Below are 21,445 nucleotides of genomic sequence, written 5' to 3' on the forward strand. Positions count from 1 at the left end.
GTGAAATTGTTACAGCTGTTATCCTTCCTCTCCATCATCTGATGGCCCTTCTGTCATGCTTCAGTGATGAAGTTTTTTCAGAATTTAATAAAAGAGAAAACATTGTCTTTCCCGGGCAGCTAGACAGTGTCCTCATTTCTGATAGTCAGGTTAACGCGAGACATTCCCAGTCTCCGTTTTCCCCAAGGGCAGACATGCCTAAGGCCGAGTGTTTGTGCTGTCTCCTTTTTCTTTTTATAAGATGATAAATAATGTCATTTTGTTTTGCATGCACTTTTTTGTAAAGTGCTTTAAATTTTTTCTGGAGAGAGTCGTGTTTTTAATTTATTGATTAAAACAACAGACGCCGTCGTTATTCATTAAGTACCAGCTTTGAGTTTATGCTTGTTACTACAGCCTTCTTTTCCCACTAACTCCAGTAGGTTTTTTTTTTCTCGTTTAGTCCTGGGGCACTCTGAGTACCTCCACATTTAGGTATGCAAATATCTTATTTAAGACCTTAACATTATAGTGTAAGAACTTGAAGGAAACAGAATTGATCTGTTTCTTCCAAAAGCTAAGCTTTATGATAAATGACTACGAATCCCTCCTGAGAACCTGGGTGATATAAATCATTGCCTGAACCCAAGACTGTGTTCATTATCCGCAGCAATGATTATAGCACTTAACTGAAATGTGGCTTAAGGGAAGATTTGGATCATTATCTTTCTTCTTGCTACCTGATGTGTACTCTTATTTGAGGTAACACTGTTTTCTGGGAAGGAACCTCCACTGATCAGACAAAAGCACAGTGGAAAGTTAGATTCTGCAGTTCATCCTCTCGTGTTTTATTTGTACAACTACCCAACAGTATTACCAGTTAACTGAATTTTCCCTGACATTTTTCATTCCTGTAGGTGTTATTGTAACAGCACCCTTTGGAAGCAGGCATCTGGATCCTACGGGGACCCAGATGAACCTTCCTTGATGAACCGCATTTCTTTTAGCAATTTCCGATACAGGACGTTATGTTAGGACATGGAAAGCTACAGAGATGTGCATCTATAAGTTCTGAGGGGTGCTGACGTGACTGGGTTCTCATCCAGCTTCTTTGAGCTTCATTTTGCTAACTTGTAACTCTCTCCCACATATGGTTATTATTACAATAAAAAGAAATAATAAGGAAAGTTGAAGCATTATGCCTCGATACATTCAATAATAATTGAATCAGAATAATAAACATTTCCAAGCCCTTGGTGATGGTCCACTTACTCCCCAATCTGTGTAACCAAATTCCTGCGGAAAACAACTCTGATGTAGAATGTGACATTCTTGGGCTCTGAATCTTATGATTTCAGAGTACTGAAGCACAACTGATAATTCATTTCCAATAATGGAACATCCACTTCATTCACCTCATTTCCTGTACATGGGGTTTCCTGTGCCACATCTCTTACTTGAATTTGATTTCACTTTGGATCTGTGCTTGTCATGAATTTATGGGGTAAGTTATATACACAAGCTCTGGGCATCCCCTACTTTGACGGCTTACCTGGTTTCAACTCCTGCCCACCTTGGGAGTGATTTCCGAATCTCCATCTGCGGTGATAGGTGGTAGAGTATGGCCCCCTCCTGTCCAGATATTCTGGAAACCGTCCTGCTAGAAACACTTCCAGCAGAAATAGTGAAGAAGATAAAACAAACACCCGTTTGCTAATCTTCATTGCAAGAAAGTGAGAAACCCACAGAAAAGAGGAGCGAGCCTTCCTGAGGGGAGGCATCTGACACCAGAATGAGAAGTGACGCTGAGGGAACCTCTGCTGATATCAGGGACCAGATTTCAGGGAGCTGGAGTTTCATCAGAACCTCTTTGAAGGACTGGGCCGCGGGTGAGTGTGGGGAGAGAATACCGTCAGCAAACGGAAGAGGCTTCTTCTTAGCTTTATTAAAAAACGTCTTTGAATCCCTTTGGTTTGAGATTTGAATTTGTGCTACCTGCGTAGTCTGGAAAACCTCAAGCTGAGAAACTCATTTCAGTGCTTCTGGGTTGGAAGCACCAGGGGCTTGGCAGAAGTAAACACAGACCCCTTCTGGAACGATGCCACCTGCAGCCCACTGACTACGAGCTCTAAAATGTGAGCAGAGCATGAAAACATTCCTAAGGAAATGAGCCACCATGAATGAGAGTCACGCTAAAGTCAGTTACGATGTGCCATTTGTCCCATTCATTCATCTGTTCATTGGTCAAATTTTTATCGATCACTCATTCTAAACTAGGTACCATTATTCTCAACACTGGTTTGTAACAGCAAAACCTTCTCTGGGGAAATGGGTATTGGGCCACTGACCAGGGGATTGGGACATCTGGCCCAGGGCCCTGCCCACTTCAGGGCTCTGAGTCACTGCAAGAAAACTGGTTATTTGCTGGTACAAATGAAAAACTGAGACCACAGTGGTTAAGTAACGTGCCCAAGGTATGAACCTCAGGTTCCTTGTCTTTAGAATGGGGCTAATAGCTACCTCACAGAGGTGCCGTGATGATGGAAGGTTGGCTAGCACATCCCTGGCCGTGAGTATGCCTCTTCTTCCTTCTCCATCCCGCCAGCAGTCACAGCGCAGGGACTCAGTTCCGAAATTTGATCTAAATGCTTTTCTGCTGCTGGTTGGACTCCATGAGATTTTTTATTGTTCCAGCCCATAGAATGTCACTCTTTCACTCTTTGTTTTCTGAGGGGTTTTGCTTCCGTAGATGGATTGTGAACTATTTTCAGGGACCAGATCTTGTATTTTGATGCGAACTGTGTATTACCTAGTTCGAGCTGGCCACTTGGTAGATGTTTTATAATACTTGTTTGTTGTTGTTTGATTAAGCATGGAATGCCATCGTTATGAGGAAATGAAAATATTTCTATCCAAAACAGGTATTATGGTCTTATGTGAGAGTTATGGCAAAGCAAGGAAATGCTTTGCTGGCTCTCTACGATGTAGACATCTGCATCTGCCCTCTCCGTCCCACCTGGTTTCCTGGGCCAGTGTCCTTTTCAGTCCTGGGCCACTCATTCATTCAGTGCCAGGCCGGGACTCTCTCTGTGTTGGTGGAGATGATTGAATACCCACAAGTGCCTCTGTGTGGCCCCAGGCACACGTTCAGAATCAGAAATGTAGCTGTTTTTGTGGGCACTGGGCCACGGGACAGTCCCCTGCCTCCCTGCCCTGCCTTCAGCCCCAGTGCATGGCCCCAGCGGACAGTCTGGCGTGCTGTCTGTATCTGCCCTGCACATCCTTTGGCTGAGGGTCAGCCACTCCTGCTTGCCGTCAAGACCAGGAAGGAATCACTTGGAAGTTATCCCTCCCACAGAACCCAGCCGCGGCTGGGCCATAGCCAGGACTGTTTTCTGTGCAGTTGCTGGCTGCATTTCAGCTATCCATTTGAGCCCTTTTTGTATGAAAGACATGGAAATGCCAGGGGATTAATTTTGCAAGTAAAAAAGATGGCAGCAGATGTAAAAACAGATTTACTCATCATGATGTAAATTGGTGTTTTGTTTTCATTTTAGTTTAACAATATATAGGTATTTATGAAAATATTTGGCTGTAAAAAAATTAAGAAAAATAACCAACTGCCATATCTATTATAATCCAATTCAGTTTAGTTCTTTGGAAAGAACTTCAAGTTGTAAATTTAAAAAATTACTGAAATTTATGTTAGTATTAAAAATAACTTTAAAAAGTTTTAAGTAATAGTCTGAAAGACATTAAAATTCAGATTTACTATAATCAATCATACCATTTTTATATAGATTAATAATTTTTAGGAAAGTGGAATGTGGCGGCGGGACTAATACACAGTCGTGTCATCGCGTCCTTTATTTTTCTCCGACAGCTATTAGTGTTTTTTTTTCTTTTTTGTAAAGGAAGCTGTTTATATTTTTGTATTTCTTCTGTAGCCATGACCAAGAGGGTAATTTCTTCACCTAAACTTGTCTGTTCTTGTGTGCGCGCTAAACCGTAACTGGCTCGAATGTCCTGCGTTGCCGTGTATCTGCGCACGGAGCCTGCATCACAGGCATTCCCGGTGACCTTCAGCCTGGTGAGATCGCCTGAACACGGCAAAAGAGACAGTGGCAGGAGCTGGGGGATATTTTTAGCTACTTGTAACTTTGTATTGTAATGGTATTAGTATTTCAGGACACATTTGATTACAGGATTATATAATCTTATTTGACGTATTTGCTGTCGTCCAAGACCACAGTGTTTTGGATGACTAGGAATTAGCTCATTAAGAGCCCAGATTTTCAGCTCTTTTAATGGAAAAATTTCCAAAATAAGCAGTTCCCTTCTTAATCAGAGGTAGTAGATCTAATAGAACTTGTTTACTATTTAGGATCATGTCTTTATTTAGTGAGGATACACAGTGACACTTTTGGAAGGAGTTTAGGTGTTGAGTTTCTTCCTACGTTTATTTGTCATTCATTCAACAAGTATCGAGCTCTTTCCTACGTGTGAAGATTCAGTGATGAGGGCATAATTCCTGCTCTCAGAAGTTTCAGAATATTATGGGAAGGTAGACCAGGACAAAAAGTCTTAGGGAAGGCAGGCAGGTTCGGGATCCAGATAGACCTGGATTGAAAGTACAGGACGAGTGAAGTTCTATTAAATTCTGCGTAGCGTTTGTGTGACCAGAGTTATGCACGCATGAGTCTGTTTATCTGCCTATGACAGTGGAAAAACTTCCTGTAGTTCAACGGCCTATAAAAGAATACAATTTATAACATCATTGGGAAAGCATTTTTATTCCTACATAGGATCATTTGTTCTTCGGGGAAAAGATTTTTAACACCATGTACCAATAAAAGCACTTTTGTTCACTCGAATACACATTTATTGGTAGTCTAATGCATACACTGTGCAAGGTGTCTTGACAAACAGGCATTTGGAAGTCCGCACCTTGAAGTGATGCGCAGGCTAGCAGGGAATATAGGAGCTCAAATACCTATCACATGGTGGAGAATTGAATGAGCAACTTAAGAAAGGTAGAAAAATTTACTGTGAAGTTTGAGGAAAACAAGTCCATACCCGGTGGGGAGAAGCTGGCAAGGATGTATGGAGTGTGGGTAGTTTTGAAGATGCGTCAGGAAAGATGGGTAAAATTGGGATTTGGGATGAGCTTTGTAATCAGGATAAGCTTGGGGCTTGGCGTACAAGCAGAAAGTATACTTTGAAAGGGACGTGATTTTTACAGAGGACAGAGATGGAAGACAGGGTATGAAGATAGGTGAGGGGCCATTTTGTGACCGGCCCTGAACGCCAGGCCGAGGGAGTGTCTGTCCTTAGACAGTGCGTGAGTTCAGGTGACTACGGCAGATGTTACTCCTGGAGTGAACCCAACCGGATCACAATCTGGTATTTTCTTTATATGCTGTTTGATTTGCTAATGCCGTGTTTGGGAATTTTATATCTTAATCATGAGTGATGCTATCTTTAATTTCCCATTCTTACACTCTCCATACTTGTTTGTTTTTTTGTTTGTTTTTTTAGTAGCCTCTTAACGTCAGTTGTGGTTGTTACCACTTTTTCTGTTCTCCAGATGAGTTTGTGTGATTCTGCAATAATCTGTTCCTTGAATGCTGGCAGAAATTTTCTATACAGTATCTGGACTTGTTATTTCATTGTGGGATGATTTTAAACTACTGAGTCATTTTCTTTAACGAGTATGGCACAATTTAGACCTTATCTTCTTGAGTTAGTTTTGTTAAATTATGCTTCCTAGGAATTCGTTTCGTATGCTATCAAATTTTTCGCCATTGAATCGTTCATGGTATTCTTTCGATCTTCACTGTATCTATAGTTATGTTCTCCTTTTCATTCCCAGTACTGCTTATTTGTGCTTCTCTTTTCTTCCTCTATCTTGCCAGAGGTTGATGTCTTTGATACCGTTTTTGAAAAGTCAGGACTCTTGGCTTTGCTTAGCCTCTCTTAATGTTACTATTTCTATTTTATGAATTTCCATTGTTATCTTTATTATCTCCCGCCTTTACTTTCTTTTGGCTTATGCTGTGCTCTTTAATAGAATGTTTAGCTTCTTAATGTATACATTTCTTATTTTTCAATTATAAACATTTAAGGAAATACATTTTTTGCAAAGTACTGCTTTTTCTATAGCCAACAGTTTTGGTATATAGTATTTTAATTAATAGTATTTTAAACTTTCCATTATGATTTTTTCTTTGTTCCATATATTTTTGTAATTGCTTTTAACTTAATAGCTTCGTAGTCATATAAGGTCTTTATGACACTTCTTCTTTGAAATACATTGAAACTCACTTTAGACAGTAAGTTCGTCAGTGTTCTGTGTGCTTAAGAGGAACACGCAGTCTCTGAAGGGGATATGCAGTTCTCTGTGCCGTATGTTTGTGAAGACCAAGTTTGTTCATTGCGACATTGGTTTCTTCTAAATGTTTACTTTCTTCCCCCATCTGGAGTCTACGTAATTGAGAGAGCTGATTGAAATGTACTCTGATGGTGCCTAACTCTTTTGTCCCCGTCAGTTTTTGCCTTGTATGTTTCAGGGTTATTTCATTAGGTGTCAATCAGGTTAGAGCTGTGATACCCTCCAGGCGAATAGGACTCCTGCTACTGTGTGGCTCCCGTCTTTATTCCGTAACTAGTTTTGCCTTAAAATGTATTCTGGTCGGTATTGATATAGCGACCCCAGCTGTCTTTTGGTTTCTGTATACATGGCATATTTTCTTTTTTAATTCTTTTATTTTCATTCTTAACATCATCTTAGGCTTTAACTACATAACAAAATATTGTACCTCCTCCCTCCTGCCCCGGTGTCCTTGCTCTCATTCCCTTCACGTGTGAATACGCACACCTAGGCGTGCGTGTGTTTATATGCGTGCATAATTGGTATTATTTTGAACAAACTGTTATCTATTAGATCAGGTAAGAGTAAGAAAAATAAAAAATTTTATTTTACCTTATTCCTTCTCCAGTGCCCTTTATTTTTATAGATCTGAGTTTCTGACCTGTATCATTGTCTTTCTCTTTAAAGAACTTTTAATATTTCTCATAATGTATATCTAGTGGTGACAAATTTCCTCAATTTTTGTTTGCCTGAGAAAGTATTTATTTTTCTTTCACTTTTTAAGGATAATTTTACAGGGTACAGAATTCTAGGTTGGTGGGTATTTATCCTCAATACTTTAAATATTTCATGCCACTCTCTTGCTTGCATGGTTTCTGAGGAGAGGTCAGATGTAATTCTTATGTTTCCTCTTCCATAGGGAAGGTGTGTTTTCCCCCTGATTTCTTTCAGGATTTTTACTGTATATTTGACTTTTCGTATTTTGAAAGTGATGCCTAGGTGTCTTTTGGGGGTCATTTATCCTGCCTCGCGTTCTCTGAGCTTCCTGGATTTGTGCTTTGATGTATGACATTAATTTGTGGGAAAATCCATTCACTGTTTCAGATATTTCTTCCGTTCCTTTCTCGTCTCCTTCTAGCATTCCTGTTATGTTTGTATTAACACCTTTTGTTGTTGTCCCACAGTTCTTGGATTATTTTTTTTTTTTCAATCTTTTTTCTCTTTGCTTTTCAGTTTTGGAGTTTTCTGAGAGATGTCCTCAAGCTCAGAGATTCTTTCCTCAGCCGTGACCAGTCTACTAATAAGCCCATCAAAGACATTCTTCATTCTGTTATAGTATTTTTGATCTCTAACATTTCTGTTTGTTTTGTTCCTAGCATTTCCATCACTCTGCTTACATGGCCCATCTGGTTTTGCGTGCCGTCTGCTTTATTAGAGCCCTTAGCGTGGTAATCATAGTTGTTTTAAATTCCTGGTCTGCTAATTCCAACATCCCTGCCATTTCTCAGTTTGCTTATGATGCTTGCTCTGTCTCTTCAAACTGTGTTTTCTGCCTTTTAGTATAATTTGGTAAATTTAGTAAATTACTAAATTTGGTAATTTAGTAAAATTTAGTAATTTTTTCTTGATAGCTGGACAGTGATACACTGGTTAAAGGAAACTGCTGTGAGTAGGCTTTTAGTAATGTGGTGGTAAGGTGTGGGGGCAGGGAAGCGTTCTACAGCCCTATGATTACATCTCAGTCTGTGTGTGTGTATGTGTGTGTGTGTGTGTGTGTGTGTGTGTGTGTGTGTGTGAGTGAACATTTTTCTTTACTGTGAAAAATGTATAACATAAAACTTAATCGTCTTAACCATTTCTAAGTGTATAGTTCTTTAGTGTTAACTATCTTCACATTGTTGTGCAACCAAGCTCCAGAACTTTCCATCTTGCACAGCTGAAACTCTGCCCATTCTTCCCTCCCTCTAGCTTCTGACTCACCACTCTACTTTCTGTTTCTATGAATTTAACTACTCCAGGTACCTAATATAAATGGAATCATGCAGTGTTCGTCTTTTTGTGACTGGCTTATTTCACTTAGCATAATGCCCTCAAGGCATCCACGCTGTAGTATGTGTCAGAATTTCCTTCCTTTTTAAGGCCAAATAATATGCCTTTACATGTATATAGCACATTTCGTTTATCCATTTATCTGATGATGGACACTTGGGTTGTTTCTACCTCTTGGCTGTTATAAATAATGCTGCTTTGAACATGGACGTGCAAGTATCTCTTCAAGATCCCGCTTTCAGTACTTTTGGATATATACTCATAAATGGAATTGCTGGATCGTATGGTAATTCTCTCTTAACAGAATTTTTTGGAGGAAACTCCACAGTGTTTTTCCATCACAGCTCTACCATTTTGCAATCCTACCGATAGTACATCCTTGCCAACACTGTTATTTATTTTTATACTAAGCATCCTAGTGATTGTGAGGTGATATCTCGTGGTTTCGTGTGTGAACATATGTTCTTAGTTCTCATACTAGCATTTTTTTGAGTTTCTCCAAAGCACTGTATTCTCTTCTGCCATGGTCTTAATGCTGTCCCGTTTCTTTGGAATGCCTCCCCATGCCTCCACCACCCAGCCCAGAACACCATGTACCTCTCCTCTGTGGCATTTTTATAGCCGCGATTATTTGATTAACGTCTGATCCTCACCTCCAGACTGTAGGCTCATTGAAGGTAGGACCACGTCTGTGTTTGCTTGTCGTCGTGTTTCAGCACCCACCTGGCTTAGTGGCTCACAACAAGAACATTAAAAGTAATCACGAATACTGTGTAGCATTTGCTATGTGCCAGACACTGTTTTTAAAAATTAGGGTATAATTTACATATAGTAATTTCACCCCCTTAGTGCACAGTTCTGTGCATTTTGGCAAATGTAAATGGTTGTGTAGCTACCGTCATATCAAAATATGGAACAGGTCCATCACCTCCAAATATTTTCCTGTGCATCTTCTCCCTTTTTTCCCTGAGTTTCTCTTTGTGTCTTCCAGTGTTATTGAGATATGATTGACATATAATATTGTGCAGGTTTAAGGTGTAAAGGATGATTTAATACATTTAGATATTGCAAAATGATTACCACAGTGGGGCTAATTAACGCTTCCATCACCTCACATAATTGCCATTTCTTTTTTTGTGGTGAGAGCATTTAAGATTTGCTCTTTAAGCAGCTGTCAGATATGTAATACAGTGTCCTTAACCATAATCACCACTGTATGTTACATCCACACAATTCTGGGTCTCAGTCTTTTAGTGGACCTTTGTCCCTGGACTGTCTTCACATGTTTTTCTGACCCTCGCCCTTAGGTAGGACAGGTTGGCTGGAGTGGGTCAGAGTTGGGCATCTCTCTTCCCTCAGGTCAGTTAGGCTCTGATAAAATCCTGTTTGGTTAGGCCCTGGTTAAATCGTTTTTCCTGAGGGCAGCCTTTCTTAAGAAGAACAGGATGAGCTGGTGTATTTCAGAATGATTCCCTTTCTCCTTCCCCTGCCAGAAGCAAGGGGATTTTCTTCTGATACTTACTGTGAGGACCTGGTAGGCTCCTGGAGGTAAAATTCTCAAAGTCTGGGGGCCCAGATGGTTGGGTCCCCCTGAAGTTTTTCTCTCTCAGACTTGCTCATGCTGAGCCTCCTGCGATTCATAAGTCACCATTCAGGTTTCCCTGCCCTGGGACTGGTTCCCATGGAGGTGTTGGCTTACTGGTTTATGCTTTGGTAAGTGTAATTCTTTGTATTAGCCTTTTGATCTCTCTAGTTTTTGCCCTGTGACTCACTTTTCTAACAGATCTAAGAAGAGTTGATTTTCCCATTTATTCAGCTTTTTACTTGTGTTAGGGTACAGTGGTGATTTCCACGACTTGACGCCACACTGGAGCCCAGAAATCTAAACCTAATTATTTTAAATTCTGTTTATGTTCATTTCAATTTCTGAAGGCTTGGGATCTAAACTTCTTTCTACTGACAAGTTGCAATGACTTCTCTTTGTATGTTTGATAATTTTTGATTGTTAACTGATTTTTGATTGAATGTCGTTTGTGGGAATCCTTCTGTCCTAAACTGGGAATGTTTATTGCAGACAGGATTTGCCTCTGACCTAGAACCATGGCGTGCCAGAGGCCTGGGACAGCTTTAGCTTCCTCTGTGGGCCCTGCTGAATGTGTGTGACTCAGTCTCTCCACCTTGAGCTCGGACCAAGTTTGGATGTCTGATAGGGCGACCAACTGCCTGGTTTGCCTAGAACTGAGTTTCCTAGGATGCGTGACTTACAGTGCTAAAACTGGGACAGTTCTGGGTAAACCAGGCAGTTGGACAAATATGTATCTTTATCTGCATTTCCCAGATAACTCTGACTTTCTCATGTTTATTCGTGTGTCATGTGCCTGCCTTGGAGCTATCTCATACTTTTCTGCAAGTCCAGCAAAAATTATGTTATAATTTACCCAAGTTGTAGTTACACAGTAGTGGATAGACCCTGCAGAGCATCCTGGAAGCGTAACCTGTAATTTCACTCTCTAGTTATAGAGAACACGTTCCCATGTCATTCTACAGTCTTCGACAATATCATTACTAGTGGGTTGCGTAGTATTGTGTTTTATGTCTGTGCCAATATTTACTGAACCAATATCCCACTTTGGACATAAAGGTTCTTTTAGATTTTTCCCTCGTAAAAATGCTGTGGCGGAAATCCTTATCACTAAATCTTTGCAGAATCCAGGATGATTTTCTTAGGATAAATTTCCAGAAGTAGAGTTGCTGAATCAAAAGGTTTGCAACATTTTAAGTCTTTTGAATTATATCACCAGATTGGTCTCTGATTTCTCTGCATCCTGTATGACACTAGGAATTACCATTTCTTTCAGCCTTTGTCACTTCAATAAATGAAATGCTCTCCCTTTTTAAGGCACATGACTTTTGATACTAGCAAGCCCCGTTTATCGCACCACAGTGATTTACTAAGTTTCAGGTGTAGCTTCACTCTTGGGAGTATTTAACTCCCACTGCCTTTTAATCTAGTTATCAAGCTGTTTGTCTTACACCCTCCATGCCCTCCTCTCTCTGTACCGGTAATCTGATGTTCATGTTCTTAGAACTGGCTGTTGAGACCAGGCACGGAAAGTAAATAGGAAGCAACTTTCCCTGAAAATGTACGTCCTTGCTGTTCTTTGAGCACAGCAGTGGTCCCACGGCAGCATCCGCCTTGAATTCTTTTACTCACATGGGGTGCGATGCCCGTCAGCCTTACGCTTGCAGGAGACCTGGATTTGGAGTGGTTGGTGTTGACCGAGGGTTCATAAAGAGAACCTCATTTGGTCAGCATTTATCGTTTCTCTTCTTCTTTGGAGATTGTTTGGGGCTCTGTAGCATACTTAGTGCCTTATCGAACACTTAATTAGATGCAGTCCTGGTGGGTACTGCAGGTGAGTTTATGGTTTAGTAGGTATGATGAATTAAACAGAAAAATAGCTCTGTCTCAAGCAGAGAAGACCCCTGCCATGTGAATCTGTGCAATGATTCAGTGTACCACATCTAAAGGAGTTGGTGCTGTTCTGAATAAGACGGTTTTTCTGTGGAATGCATCTCTAAAATGTACAGAGTAAGTTAATAGGAAGATGATTTGATACTGACAGAATTGTAGTAAGATTGCACCTTTCTAATAACCCAGGGCATAACGGTGCATACGTGTCTTTAGTTATCATCTCATTAGCACGTTTTGAGAATTAAGAGGTAGAGAATAACACAGAAAATATATTAAGTCATTATTAAACCGTGCTGTCTGTGCAGTGGTGGTGTGAATTTTTCACACGTGCAGTTGTTCCCCTTCATGTGGATGTAGCCACCTGACAAGTGGTGGCTGAGAGTAGCCGTGCCTGAGGAGGCAGATTGGAAGGCAAATGTGAACTCGCCTCTAGGCAGCTATTGGAGCAAATTAGGAACCAGTTAGAACAGCCTTGGGCTCTGTGGGTATCTATGGGTTGTGGAAAATTCCCCAAGGGAGAGAGCAACTATAATTAGAGACCGGTCATCTTGTTACTCAGGTTAAGAGTTCAGGATCTGTTGCCATCTGTGGGAAGGGGGCAGCTAGGGGAGGCCTGGGGAGGGAGAGAGCCCTATCTCCCTCCGCGCCGCCAGCTGCAGAGCTGAATCTAAGACCGTGGATGAGCACGGCACTGCTGCTGTCCTCAGGTAGAAATTGTTGATGCGTGTCACCAACCCTTCCTGCTTCGTGCTCATCTTACAACATCTGTATATTTTTTCCTCAGATCTACTTTGTGCTTTTCGTTTCAGTCTTCTGCTTAACCACTCTCTTAAATTTTTATCCTTTAGAAAGAAATAGAAGTGTATTCTGTAATTTTATCTCCATTCGTTACTATTCACAAGCGTTTTTTTGTGTGTGCACTTTTCTTTGCTTGAAAACTAAAATAGCATCTTTGATACTTTATTGGGATTTTCTAGGTTGGGAGAGTACTCATTAAGATTGGATATAATAACTTTAAAAATTTTTAGTAATTAAGTTTTCTAAAAATCCTAGAGGATGGGTGTCTATGATAGATAGCTCAGCTTGTTAAACCTGTCTGCTGTGAGATACATCATACATGTAGAAGAATATGGCCGACATGTAGGAAGTAAAGAATACTTAAAGAGTGGATACCGTGACCGCCACCCAGACCGAGATACGGAATATTACTAGCATCCCAGCGACACCCCGTGTGTGCCTCTGCCATTCACAGTCTCCCCCTCCGGGAACCACTAACTACACCGCTTTATGTTATGTTGCCCTTGCTTTTAAAATGTTATTCATACTATCTATTTATGTAGTCCTAACTGATCAAATTAGTTTGGCTTGTTTTTGAACTTTATGTAGATGGATTCATATTATAGGTACTTTTTCATAAGGTCCCTTCGCTCAGCATTATGTTTATGAAATTCACCCATCTCGTTCTGTGTAGTTAGTTCATTTTCACTGCTATGTAGAATCCTGTTGTTTGAGTATACCACACTTTATACGTTCGGGTGGGTCTCAGGTTTTGGCTGATGTAAATGATACCACTGCCACGAATGCCCATGTGTCTGTCCCCAGGAGTGATTGTGAAGAAAGTGTCTAGCGCACATTTGCATCTTCAGCAGTACCAGCTAATACCACACCTTCTCCGGGCGCTTGCATTCTTATAACTCTTAATGAATATTTCTGTCAAAATCGTGTAAATGAAAAATATTTTCTCTAATTTACTTTGTCTCTGATCTCTAACATTAATTCAAATTATTTTTGAAAGGTGCATTTTTATTTCCCCACTAGTGAATGTTACTCGTGTTGGGCGAAAGTAGGAATCTGATAAAACAGAACAAACTATAGTGGAAATAACTCTATTTAGAAAATAGAATACCTAATTGGGGACAAAAGGGGCAGAGAATACAGCACAGGGGCCTCCTGCATAAGAGATGTTCAGTTCCGGTTTGTTGGTTAGTTACTGCAGGAGTGCCTGTAATTCCTATACAATACGGTATCTCTGTTTTCTTTCTTAAACAATGTACATTCTGTCCCTACGGTGTATTTTTCCCACATGCTGGGGCTCCCAGTTTTCCATTAGAACTGGATAGTGTGGAAACTCAGAATGGGAAGCATCTCAGGAGTGTACTGACTCCTAGATTGCTGTCAGGTGAATTCAGTCAAGCACATGTTATTTCTCTTAAGACTGTGATTTCCTAATCACAGTCTAAAGCAGGAATGGGTTTTTCACTAACTTAGAGGAATAGTCTGAAAATAAGCTGTAATTGCCAGAAGCAGGTTTGGGCCAGAATTCAGTGGTCAGCATTGCTTATTCCTAATGAAAAGCTCCAGGGATCCCTCATGGGCCTGTATTACAGTGTTTGGGGTAAAAAACATCATAATGCCAAACCGAGGAGTTATTTACTTTTACTCTGTCATCAAAAGCTTTGTTGAATAGTTGCTTTTCTAAGTTACTCGATTTTAAAAATTGAGGTGAAGGATACATAACAAAATTTACCATTTTTATCATTGTTAAGTGAATTCAGTGGCCTCGAGTACTTTCACATTATTATGCAACCATCTCCAAAATTTTTCATCTTCCCAAAGTGAAACTCTGTACACATTAAATAATAATTCTCCATTCCCCTCACCCTCAGCTCCTGGAAACCACTATTCTACTTCCTGTGTCTGTGAATTTGACTGTTCTGGGTACTTCATAGAAGTGAAATCCTACAATTTTTGACCTTAACGTGTCTGGATTATTTCACTTAGCATGATGTCCTCAAGGTTCATCCATGTTGTTAGCATGTATCAGAATTTTATTTCTTTTTTAAGGTTGAATAATATTTCATTGTATGCACATGCCTCATTTTGTTTATTCATGCATCTGTTGGTGGACACAGGCTTCTTCCACCTGCGGCTGTTGTGAATAGTGCTACTACAAACATAGGTGGACAAAAATATCTGAGTCCCTGCTTTCAATTGAATGGTTACTTTTTAACCTTGCTATACTAAACTGCTTTACTCCTGTTGAATTGACAGCCAGCTTCCCTCAGAAGCTAATCAGTTAAGTCCTTTTTTTCTCATCCTTATGAGACAATCAGACGGAAAGAAGGGTAGTGCCCAGCATCACCATCTCTGTTAACAACAGCACTAAAACAGGAGCCAGCCTTTCAGTGATTACGGTTCTGTGATTGTGTGTTTTCTCTTAGAATTTTGTATCCGTTATCCATTTGAGTCATAATAAAGTAGCCTGTCATTTTTTTCTTAAAATATCTGCCTTATTTGTCTAACATCTGTGGTATTTTATAATTTTAAAAGTTTGGTTAAAAATAAAAGCAACATATATAAAAGGAAATACTTTTGTCTGTGCTTTTACTATGGAAGTTTATTATACATACTTTAGTTATTTAAGGCTTGCATTTCGGAGAGTTAGCACGTATCAGTTGGTTTTCAAACTGGCCTCAAGACCCGTTTTTATTCTTAAAACTTGTTTAAGACTCAAAAGAACATTTGTTTATGTGGGTGTTAGCTGTTGATATTTATAATATTAGAAATTAAAACAAATTTTAAAAATTTACTGATTCTTTTAAAAACAATTAAATGTTATAAATAATATATTTTTTTATGAAAAATAACTGTGTTTCCTAACTAAAAAGATTTACTGAGAAGAGTGGCATTATTTTACATTTTGGAAAAATATCTCTAATTCCTGACTTAGTGAAAGATAGCTAGATTCTTTTATCTGCTTCTGCATTCAATCTGTTGCAATATGTTATTTTTATTGAACTGTTTGAAAGAAATCTGATCTCACGCAGATATATAGTTGGAAAAGGGAGGAATATTTTAATAGCCTTTCAGATAATGATGGATACTTTTCTTTGATACTATACCAAAACTCGACAAGTGGTAGTTTCTTAAAGGTTAGCAGCAATATAGAATTTAAATATATCAATGAATTTTTCGGTTATATTAAAATCCATTTGTCTTTCTTAAACCTCGAATGGCTCTTTTACTCAAGCATAGTTTGTATCATCATACATTGGTGATTTGGAAAATATTGGTTCACCAAGTCATGCAGATTTTCCAAACATTGACACACTGTGAAATACGAACTACAAATTAAAAATTCACTCATTAATATCACCTCCAGTCACATACAGAATGTCTTTAAATCTTGGGGAAGCTATCATGCTCGTAGTGATAGATGCTGGTTTTCCCCAATTCTAATTTTAACTTGAAATACAACTTTTATTATGGGCAACAAATACTGTCAAGTTTCCTTAAAGTGACAGGCTTACTTTGTTCCTGTTGGAGAAAATGTCTGCCAAGCACCCAAGCCTGAATTACCATAAATTGTCCTTTGTTCTTTCCGGTAAACATGGTATTCATGAAAAAAGCAACTTGTTCAGCTTGCAGCTTAAGCTGTAGCCTAAGTGCTCTTTATCAGGGTTACCATTGTTCTCAGGTAGTTAGCAGAAATGCTTTATGTGTAGTTGCTATTTTGAAACAGAATTTTAAATAGCCATGTATATAGTCAGTGGTGAAGGGGTAATAAAATTAAGTTTTACTGCTGCATCAAGATGTTCTTGAGCGAAGCTAGCATTTAAGAAAGCATCCGATGAGTTCTGGCACAGTTTGGCGCCAGTGCCTTGACTGGTGTTGAAGAGCTGACCGTTTGACACACCATCACTTTTGCACCGTCGATACAAATTGTTGACACAATGAAGAAAGCAGATAAAGCCTTAATATTATTATGAAAATAATTTTGACCTCGTGGACCCCTTGGGGGCGGGGGCGGGGAACTGACAGTCTACATGCATTTAATGTGGATGCTTTAATAATCATGAATTATGCTCTTAAAGAGTTTAAAACCCATCCGTGTGTGTAGCTGGGTGTTGAGCAGTTATGTTTGCTCTTCAACTGTGACGCTGCCCGCAAGCCAGAATGGGGACCAAGGTATTATTACCCCCTGGCACCAGCAGCTTGGGAGGAAGAACGTGGCGTTAATTTCAGTTTTACAGCATTTCGTTTTCACTTTTTCCTTAGGTACAGGTGCTTCCTGAGAGATTTTCGTTGTTTTGATTTATGGCACGTAGAAAATATATACACTATGACTCATCTGAATTTTATGTGCAGCTGCTGCCTGGCTCCTGCCTGTCCTCCCACTTTTACTGAGTACCTAGTTCATGCTAAGTGCTACACCAGACACGAGAAAGATAGGCTTCCGGCGTCCGTGAGCGTAGAGGAGAGTGCCCGAATGCAGTGGGTGAGCATGGCTACCGGTCAGTGCAGGGTGTCTGGGGGTGTCACAGGAGGCGCTGTTGTAGGTGGTGTTGAAGGAAGCGTTGGGCCGGCTTGGCAAGGGGGCAGCAGGAGTGGAGACATGCAGGAGAGGCAGAACACAGTACTTCGGGGCACAGGGAGTGAACACAGGCCGGACGTGGAGGCTGTGGTAGGAGAAGAGAACAGGTTGAAATCAGATCATAAAAGGTCTTGCTGGGACTTGATCCCATGCACCAGTGGTTCTCAAAGCCTGGTCCTCAGACCAGCTGCTTTAGCGTCTCTCGGGAACTTGTTAGACATGCAAATACCTGGGCTTTCTGCGGGGTATTTTGGCTGGGGCTACGCCGTCTGTCTCACCAGCCCTCCGGGGGACTGCGCAGGCTAAGGGAAGAACAGTCCGGGCTCTTTGAGCAGCTCTGAATTTTAGAAAGGTCACTCTCAGGGCCTTCTGGAAGGGGCCTGGTGAGGGAAAGTTAGGGACCGAGTGATCCGGTGTTCTGGTGGCTGGGACGTGGGACTGGGCCGAGGGCAGTGGGAAGGCAGAGTGGATGGGTTTCCTGGCAGTAGAGTCCATAGCACTTTACTGCTAGTAGACAGTTTAAAAGCTGAGCAAACAGCTGTGTGTTGCTCTGTAACCTGCCCCCAGTCAGGGGTGGAGGGGTTTTAAAAGCCCTGCTGCCACGTGTCTTCAGGGAACATCTTTTACTGATAGTGAAAAAATAGCCTCTTCAGTCTCCTTTCGGAGCTTGCCTGCTTAACCAGGACCGCGGCCTCTGGAGGGGTCAGGTGGCACCTTCAGAGCCTGGAGCTCAGAAAGGACAGCACGGTGTGGGAGGACGGAGGCAATGATTTCATTCAGCTACTGGTAGATTAATAGATGGTCCCTGGCATTCAGACTCCTCGTGTCGTGTGTCGTCTGTACGTGGGCGAGGTGCACCCTTTTGCTGTTTGAATTTTAGCTTCATCTGATATGTGTGAGTATAAAGCTGGGTCTCTCGTTTCCATCACAGTGATTATTCTGTTAGAACCTTTGTTCTTCAGTATTTTAAGTTTTCTTTTATATCCTATTTTGTTTTACAGATTTGGAAGACTCCAGGGCCCTCAAGCTGTGATTAATCAGATGGTTTCTGAAACGCCTGGGAAAGCAGACGCGTTGTGTGCCAGTTGAAGAGTGGATGTCTGTGTATATTTAAAACCTCCTTTCTCCACATGCGCATTTCCGCGAGAAGACGGGCTCGTTCTGGTGCACACGTGAAGAGTTTTACAACTGATGAAAATTAATTTAAGAATCAGATGGAGCAACTTGACACCGCTGGGCTCAGGGGCTCAGGGAGAAAAATATATCACTAATGGCCAATTTTCCATATGGTCTTCACGGGTAAAGAAAGTTTGCAAAAAGAAGAAAAAAAAACTTGCGCAGATCAAGCCTCAAAAATACCTCTCCAATTTGAAGAAGGAGCTAAGTGAGACGGTGACTGAGGGGGAAGTGTGATTTCAAGCACTGAGGTGGGATCAGGCAGTGTTCTTTTGCACTTTAATTTTCAGTGAGTTTGGTGATTTGGACAGACTTCAGAATTCTGGACAGACAAGTAACTCCTGCTGTGTGGTTATGATCGGAGGACAGCCAGTTCAGGTTTGATGGGACAAGTTTGAACGGCGAACTGATTCCTTTGCCTTTTTCAGTTGATCGCAATCGAGATATTTTAATTTATTATTTCCCTTTTCCTTTTGTGTATCTATAGGGTAATATCTTAAAGTAGCAGTTGAAACTGATAATTACAAGATAAATATCCAGGAACGTCCAGGCAAAGCTGCTTTTCCTTGGACTGTACATGTGGCGTTTGGAAACCTCTGAACGCGAACAGGAAAGGACCAGCAGCAAAACGGGATAACTCTCGAGGGGAACAGTGGGAAGGAACCCAGCCCTTGCCTCTGTTTTCATTTTAAGGGCTTCTCTTTTCTGTTGAGTCCAAGAAGACTTGCACGTAAGAGGAGGCTTACTGGATGGACTTACTTCTGAGATTAGTTTTTTCTTTCGAGGTGAAAAAATATGTGATCTTTAGGGGCAGAAAGGGGAGTGACTAGGGGAGGGAAGAAGGAGACGGGGCAAAAGAGACTAAATCCTGCAGTGAGGCTCTGTTTTGTCAGCAAGAGGATTTAGGATTCACCTGAGGCGAACACTTGGACGACTTTCAGAGCTCTAGGACGTTCTGGCTCTGCCGAGTGAAGGGGCTTTCTCTCTGCGCCTCTATGGCACTGAGGGCTGCGTGGGCCTGCGGGGGTGCAGTCAGATGGAGCCCGGCTCTCCCCGGGGACACAGCCACCTGCCAGGAAACCGGCTTGGGCTCTGAAGTGGGATGTTTCTGGTTCTGAACAGCAGGAAAGAGTCTTTTTTTCTTCCTGAACTTGGACTGCTGTCTGCACAAACTCTGGTCGTTTTGCACGGTTTGTGTGCCTTTTTTTCCCTTTATGCAATCTTTTTCAGCTTTAGCAGCAAAAATTGTCTAGTTGAGAAAACACAGCAGAGGGCAGCTTCAGAAGGAGGATGATCCCATGTTTGTCTCTGCACCTGAACTTTTGAAGAGAAAACTCCAGCTCGAGGGATTCTTAAAGCCTTAAGTTACTTGAAATCTATGTATTTGCAACCTTTGGTCTCTGGAATCATATTACACTAAACTGGAATCTCAGGCTGAGTGAGAATAACCAAGCTGAGTAAAAAGAAGAAAACTCAGTTTCTTGATCACCGTGTATTAACCATGCTCTTTGTGCAAAGGGCAGGCCTGCTCTTCCTCTAAGGACTTGAAAATAGAAACGGACCCCGTGTTTTTTTAAGCATTACCTTTTCTTAGCAGACTGCCATCTTTTATAGAGGAATTTTTTCACTATGCATTTGGTGGATCTTTATAAAATACTGACCTTCTAATTAGATCCAGGTCAATCTTAATTAAAGGGAACCGGGGGAAAACAACGCAAGCCAACCACAAAAATAGAATAAATCGATGAAAAGAATTGATTTAAATTTTTCGGCATTCAGCATTACTTTTTAAGTGAAACAGTTCCCTGAGAAAAGTATGTATGCAGCGGTGGAGCAGGGGCCTGTCCTTTGCAGCGACTCCAACATCCTGTGCCTGTCCTGGAAGGGCCGCGTCCCCAAGAGTGAGAAGGAGAAGCCCGTGTGCCGGAGGCGCTACTACGAGGAGGGCTGGCTGGCCACCGGCAACGGCCGGGGCGTCGTGGGGGTGACCTTCACCTCGAGCCACTGCCGCCGGGACAGGAACACTCCCCAGAGAATCAACTTCAACCTGCGGGGCCACAACAGCGAGGTGAGCCGGGGCGCCCTTTCACTGTCGTCTGGCCCCTCCCAGTGGGGGTTTCGAGCCCCCCTGCTCCCATCTGCTCATAACTTCCTTTGCTTCAGCTTCTTAGACTGGCTGCCAGGTGAGGCTTGGCAGACGGTGCCTTCTGTCCTCTCTGTCCTCTCTGTCCCTGTGGGAAGGTGTTAAGGCGGGGCACCGGGCCACCTCTTAGGGACCAGGGACCGTACCTCACTCCCCTCCCACCACAGTGAGCAAGCTCCTTGCCCCACCTGACGTGTGAGAGCTCTGGTGAGTGAGGGGGTGTGACGAGGACATGGCTCCACTTCTGGCCGCAGGGCTGAACCACATTGCAGATGTCGGATCTAATGATCCGCTGATTTCACAACTGAAAAACTTGAGAATGTTTTTCTCCTAGAAAACAATTTTTACAGATATCATCAGTCATGGAAGTTAGTCATGGGTGGTACTGATTCTTTGTTTAACAAGATTTTCTTCACTTAAGAGCAGACAGGCAGCCATGTGTGTTTACTGGAATTAGTGTCGTTATAGGGACACGGCCACTACAGGAATGGTCTCACCTGGATTCCTGGATTTGGCCACTTCTCTGAGAAGCTTTTTCTGAGCCCTGTTCCCCGTCTCCTGCCCTGTCCCCCACTTGCCCCTCTACACCGAGCAGCCTTCTGTGGTTGCTTTATGGTTACCTGCCTGTGTGGGCTGGAAAACTTCCTGGAGGACTGTCTGTTCTTGGCGGTCTTAGCTTCCTCACCTCCCATTGTTTACAAGATCGTTTCTTCATTCGAATCACCTTTAACTGGTTAGCTTACCTCAGTGTGGCTTCTTTCCCCAGCCCTCTACTGAAATGGTCACATGCCCAGTGACCTCATACTGCTAAACCCATAGGTTACTTTTCTGCAGTTGATGTCTCGGTGGCATTCAGTGGAGTTGAAATGTCACTTTCCG

The 21,445-nt window shown here is 41.6% G+C and overlaps 1 protein-coding gene across 1 annotated transcript in view; it reads left to right on the plus strand.

Annotated features, from left to right (window-relative positions):
* The window catches only part of TULP4 (TUB like protein 4), a 188,850-nt gene that overhangs the window by 25,555 nt on the left and 141,850 nt on the right, over window positions 1-21,445 (plus strand). The window contains exon 2 of the mRNA XM_039873905.1: window positions 18,249-20,491. Coding sequence (XP_039729839.1) covers window positions 20,240-20,491 — 252 coding nt within the window. The 5' untranslated portion in view covers window positions 18,249-20,239. The remainder of the gene's footprint in view (window positions 1-18,248; window positions 20,492-21,445) is intronic.

The sequence above is a fragment of the Pteropus medius genome, unplaced genomic scaffold, assembly GCF_902729225.1.
Source record: "Pteropus medius unplaced genomic scaffold, Ma_sr-lr_union100, whole genome shotgun sequence".
Lineage (NCBI taxonomy): Eukaryota > Metazoa > Chordata > Mammalia > Chiroptera > Pteropodidae > Pteropus > Pteropus medius.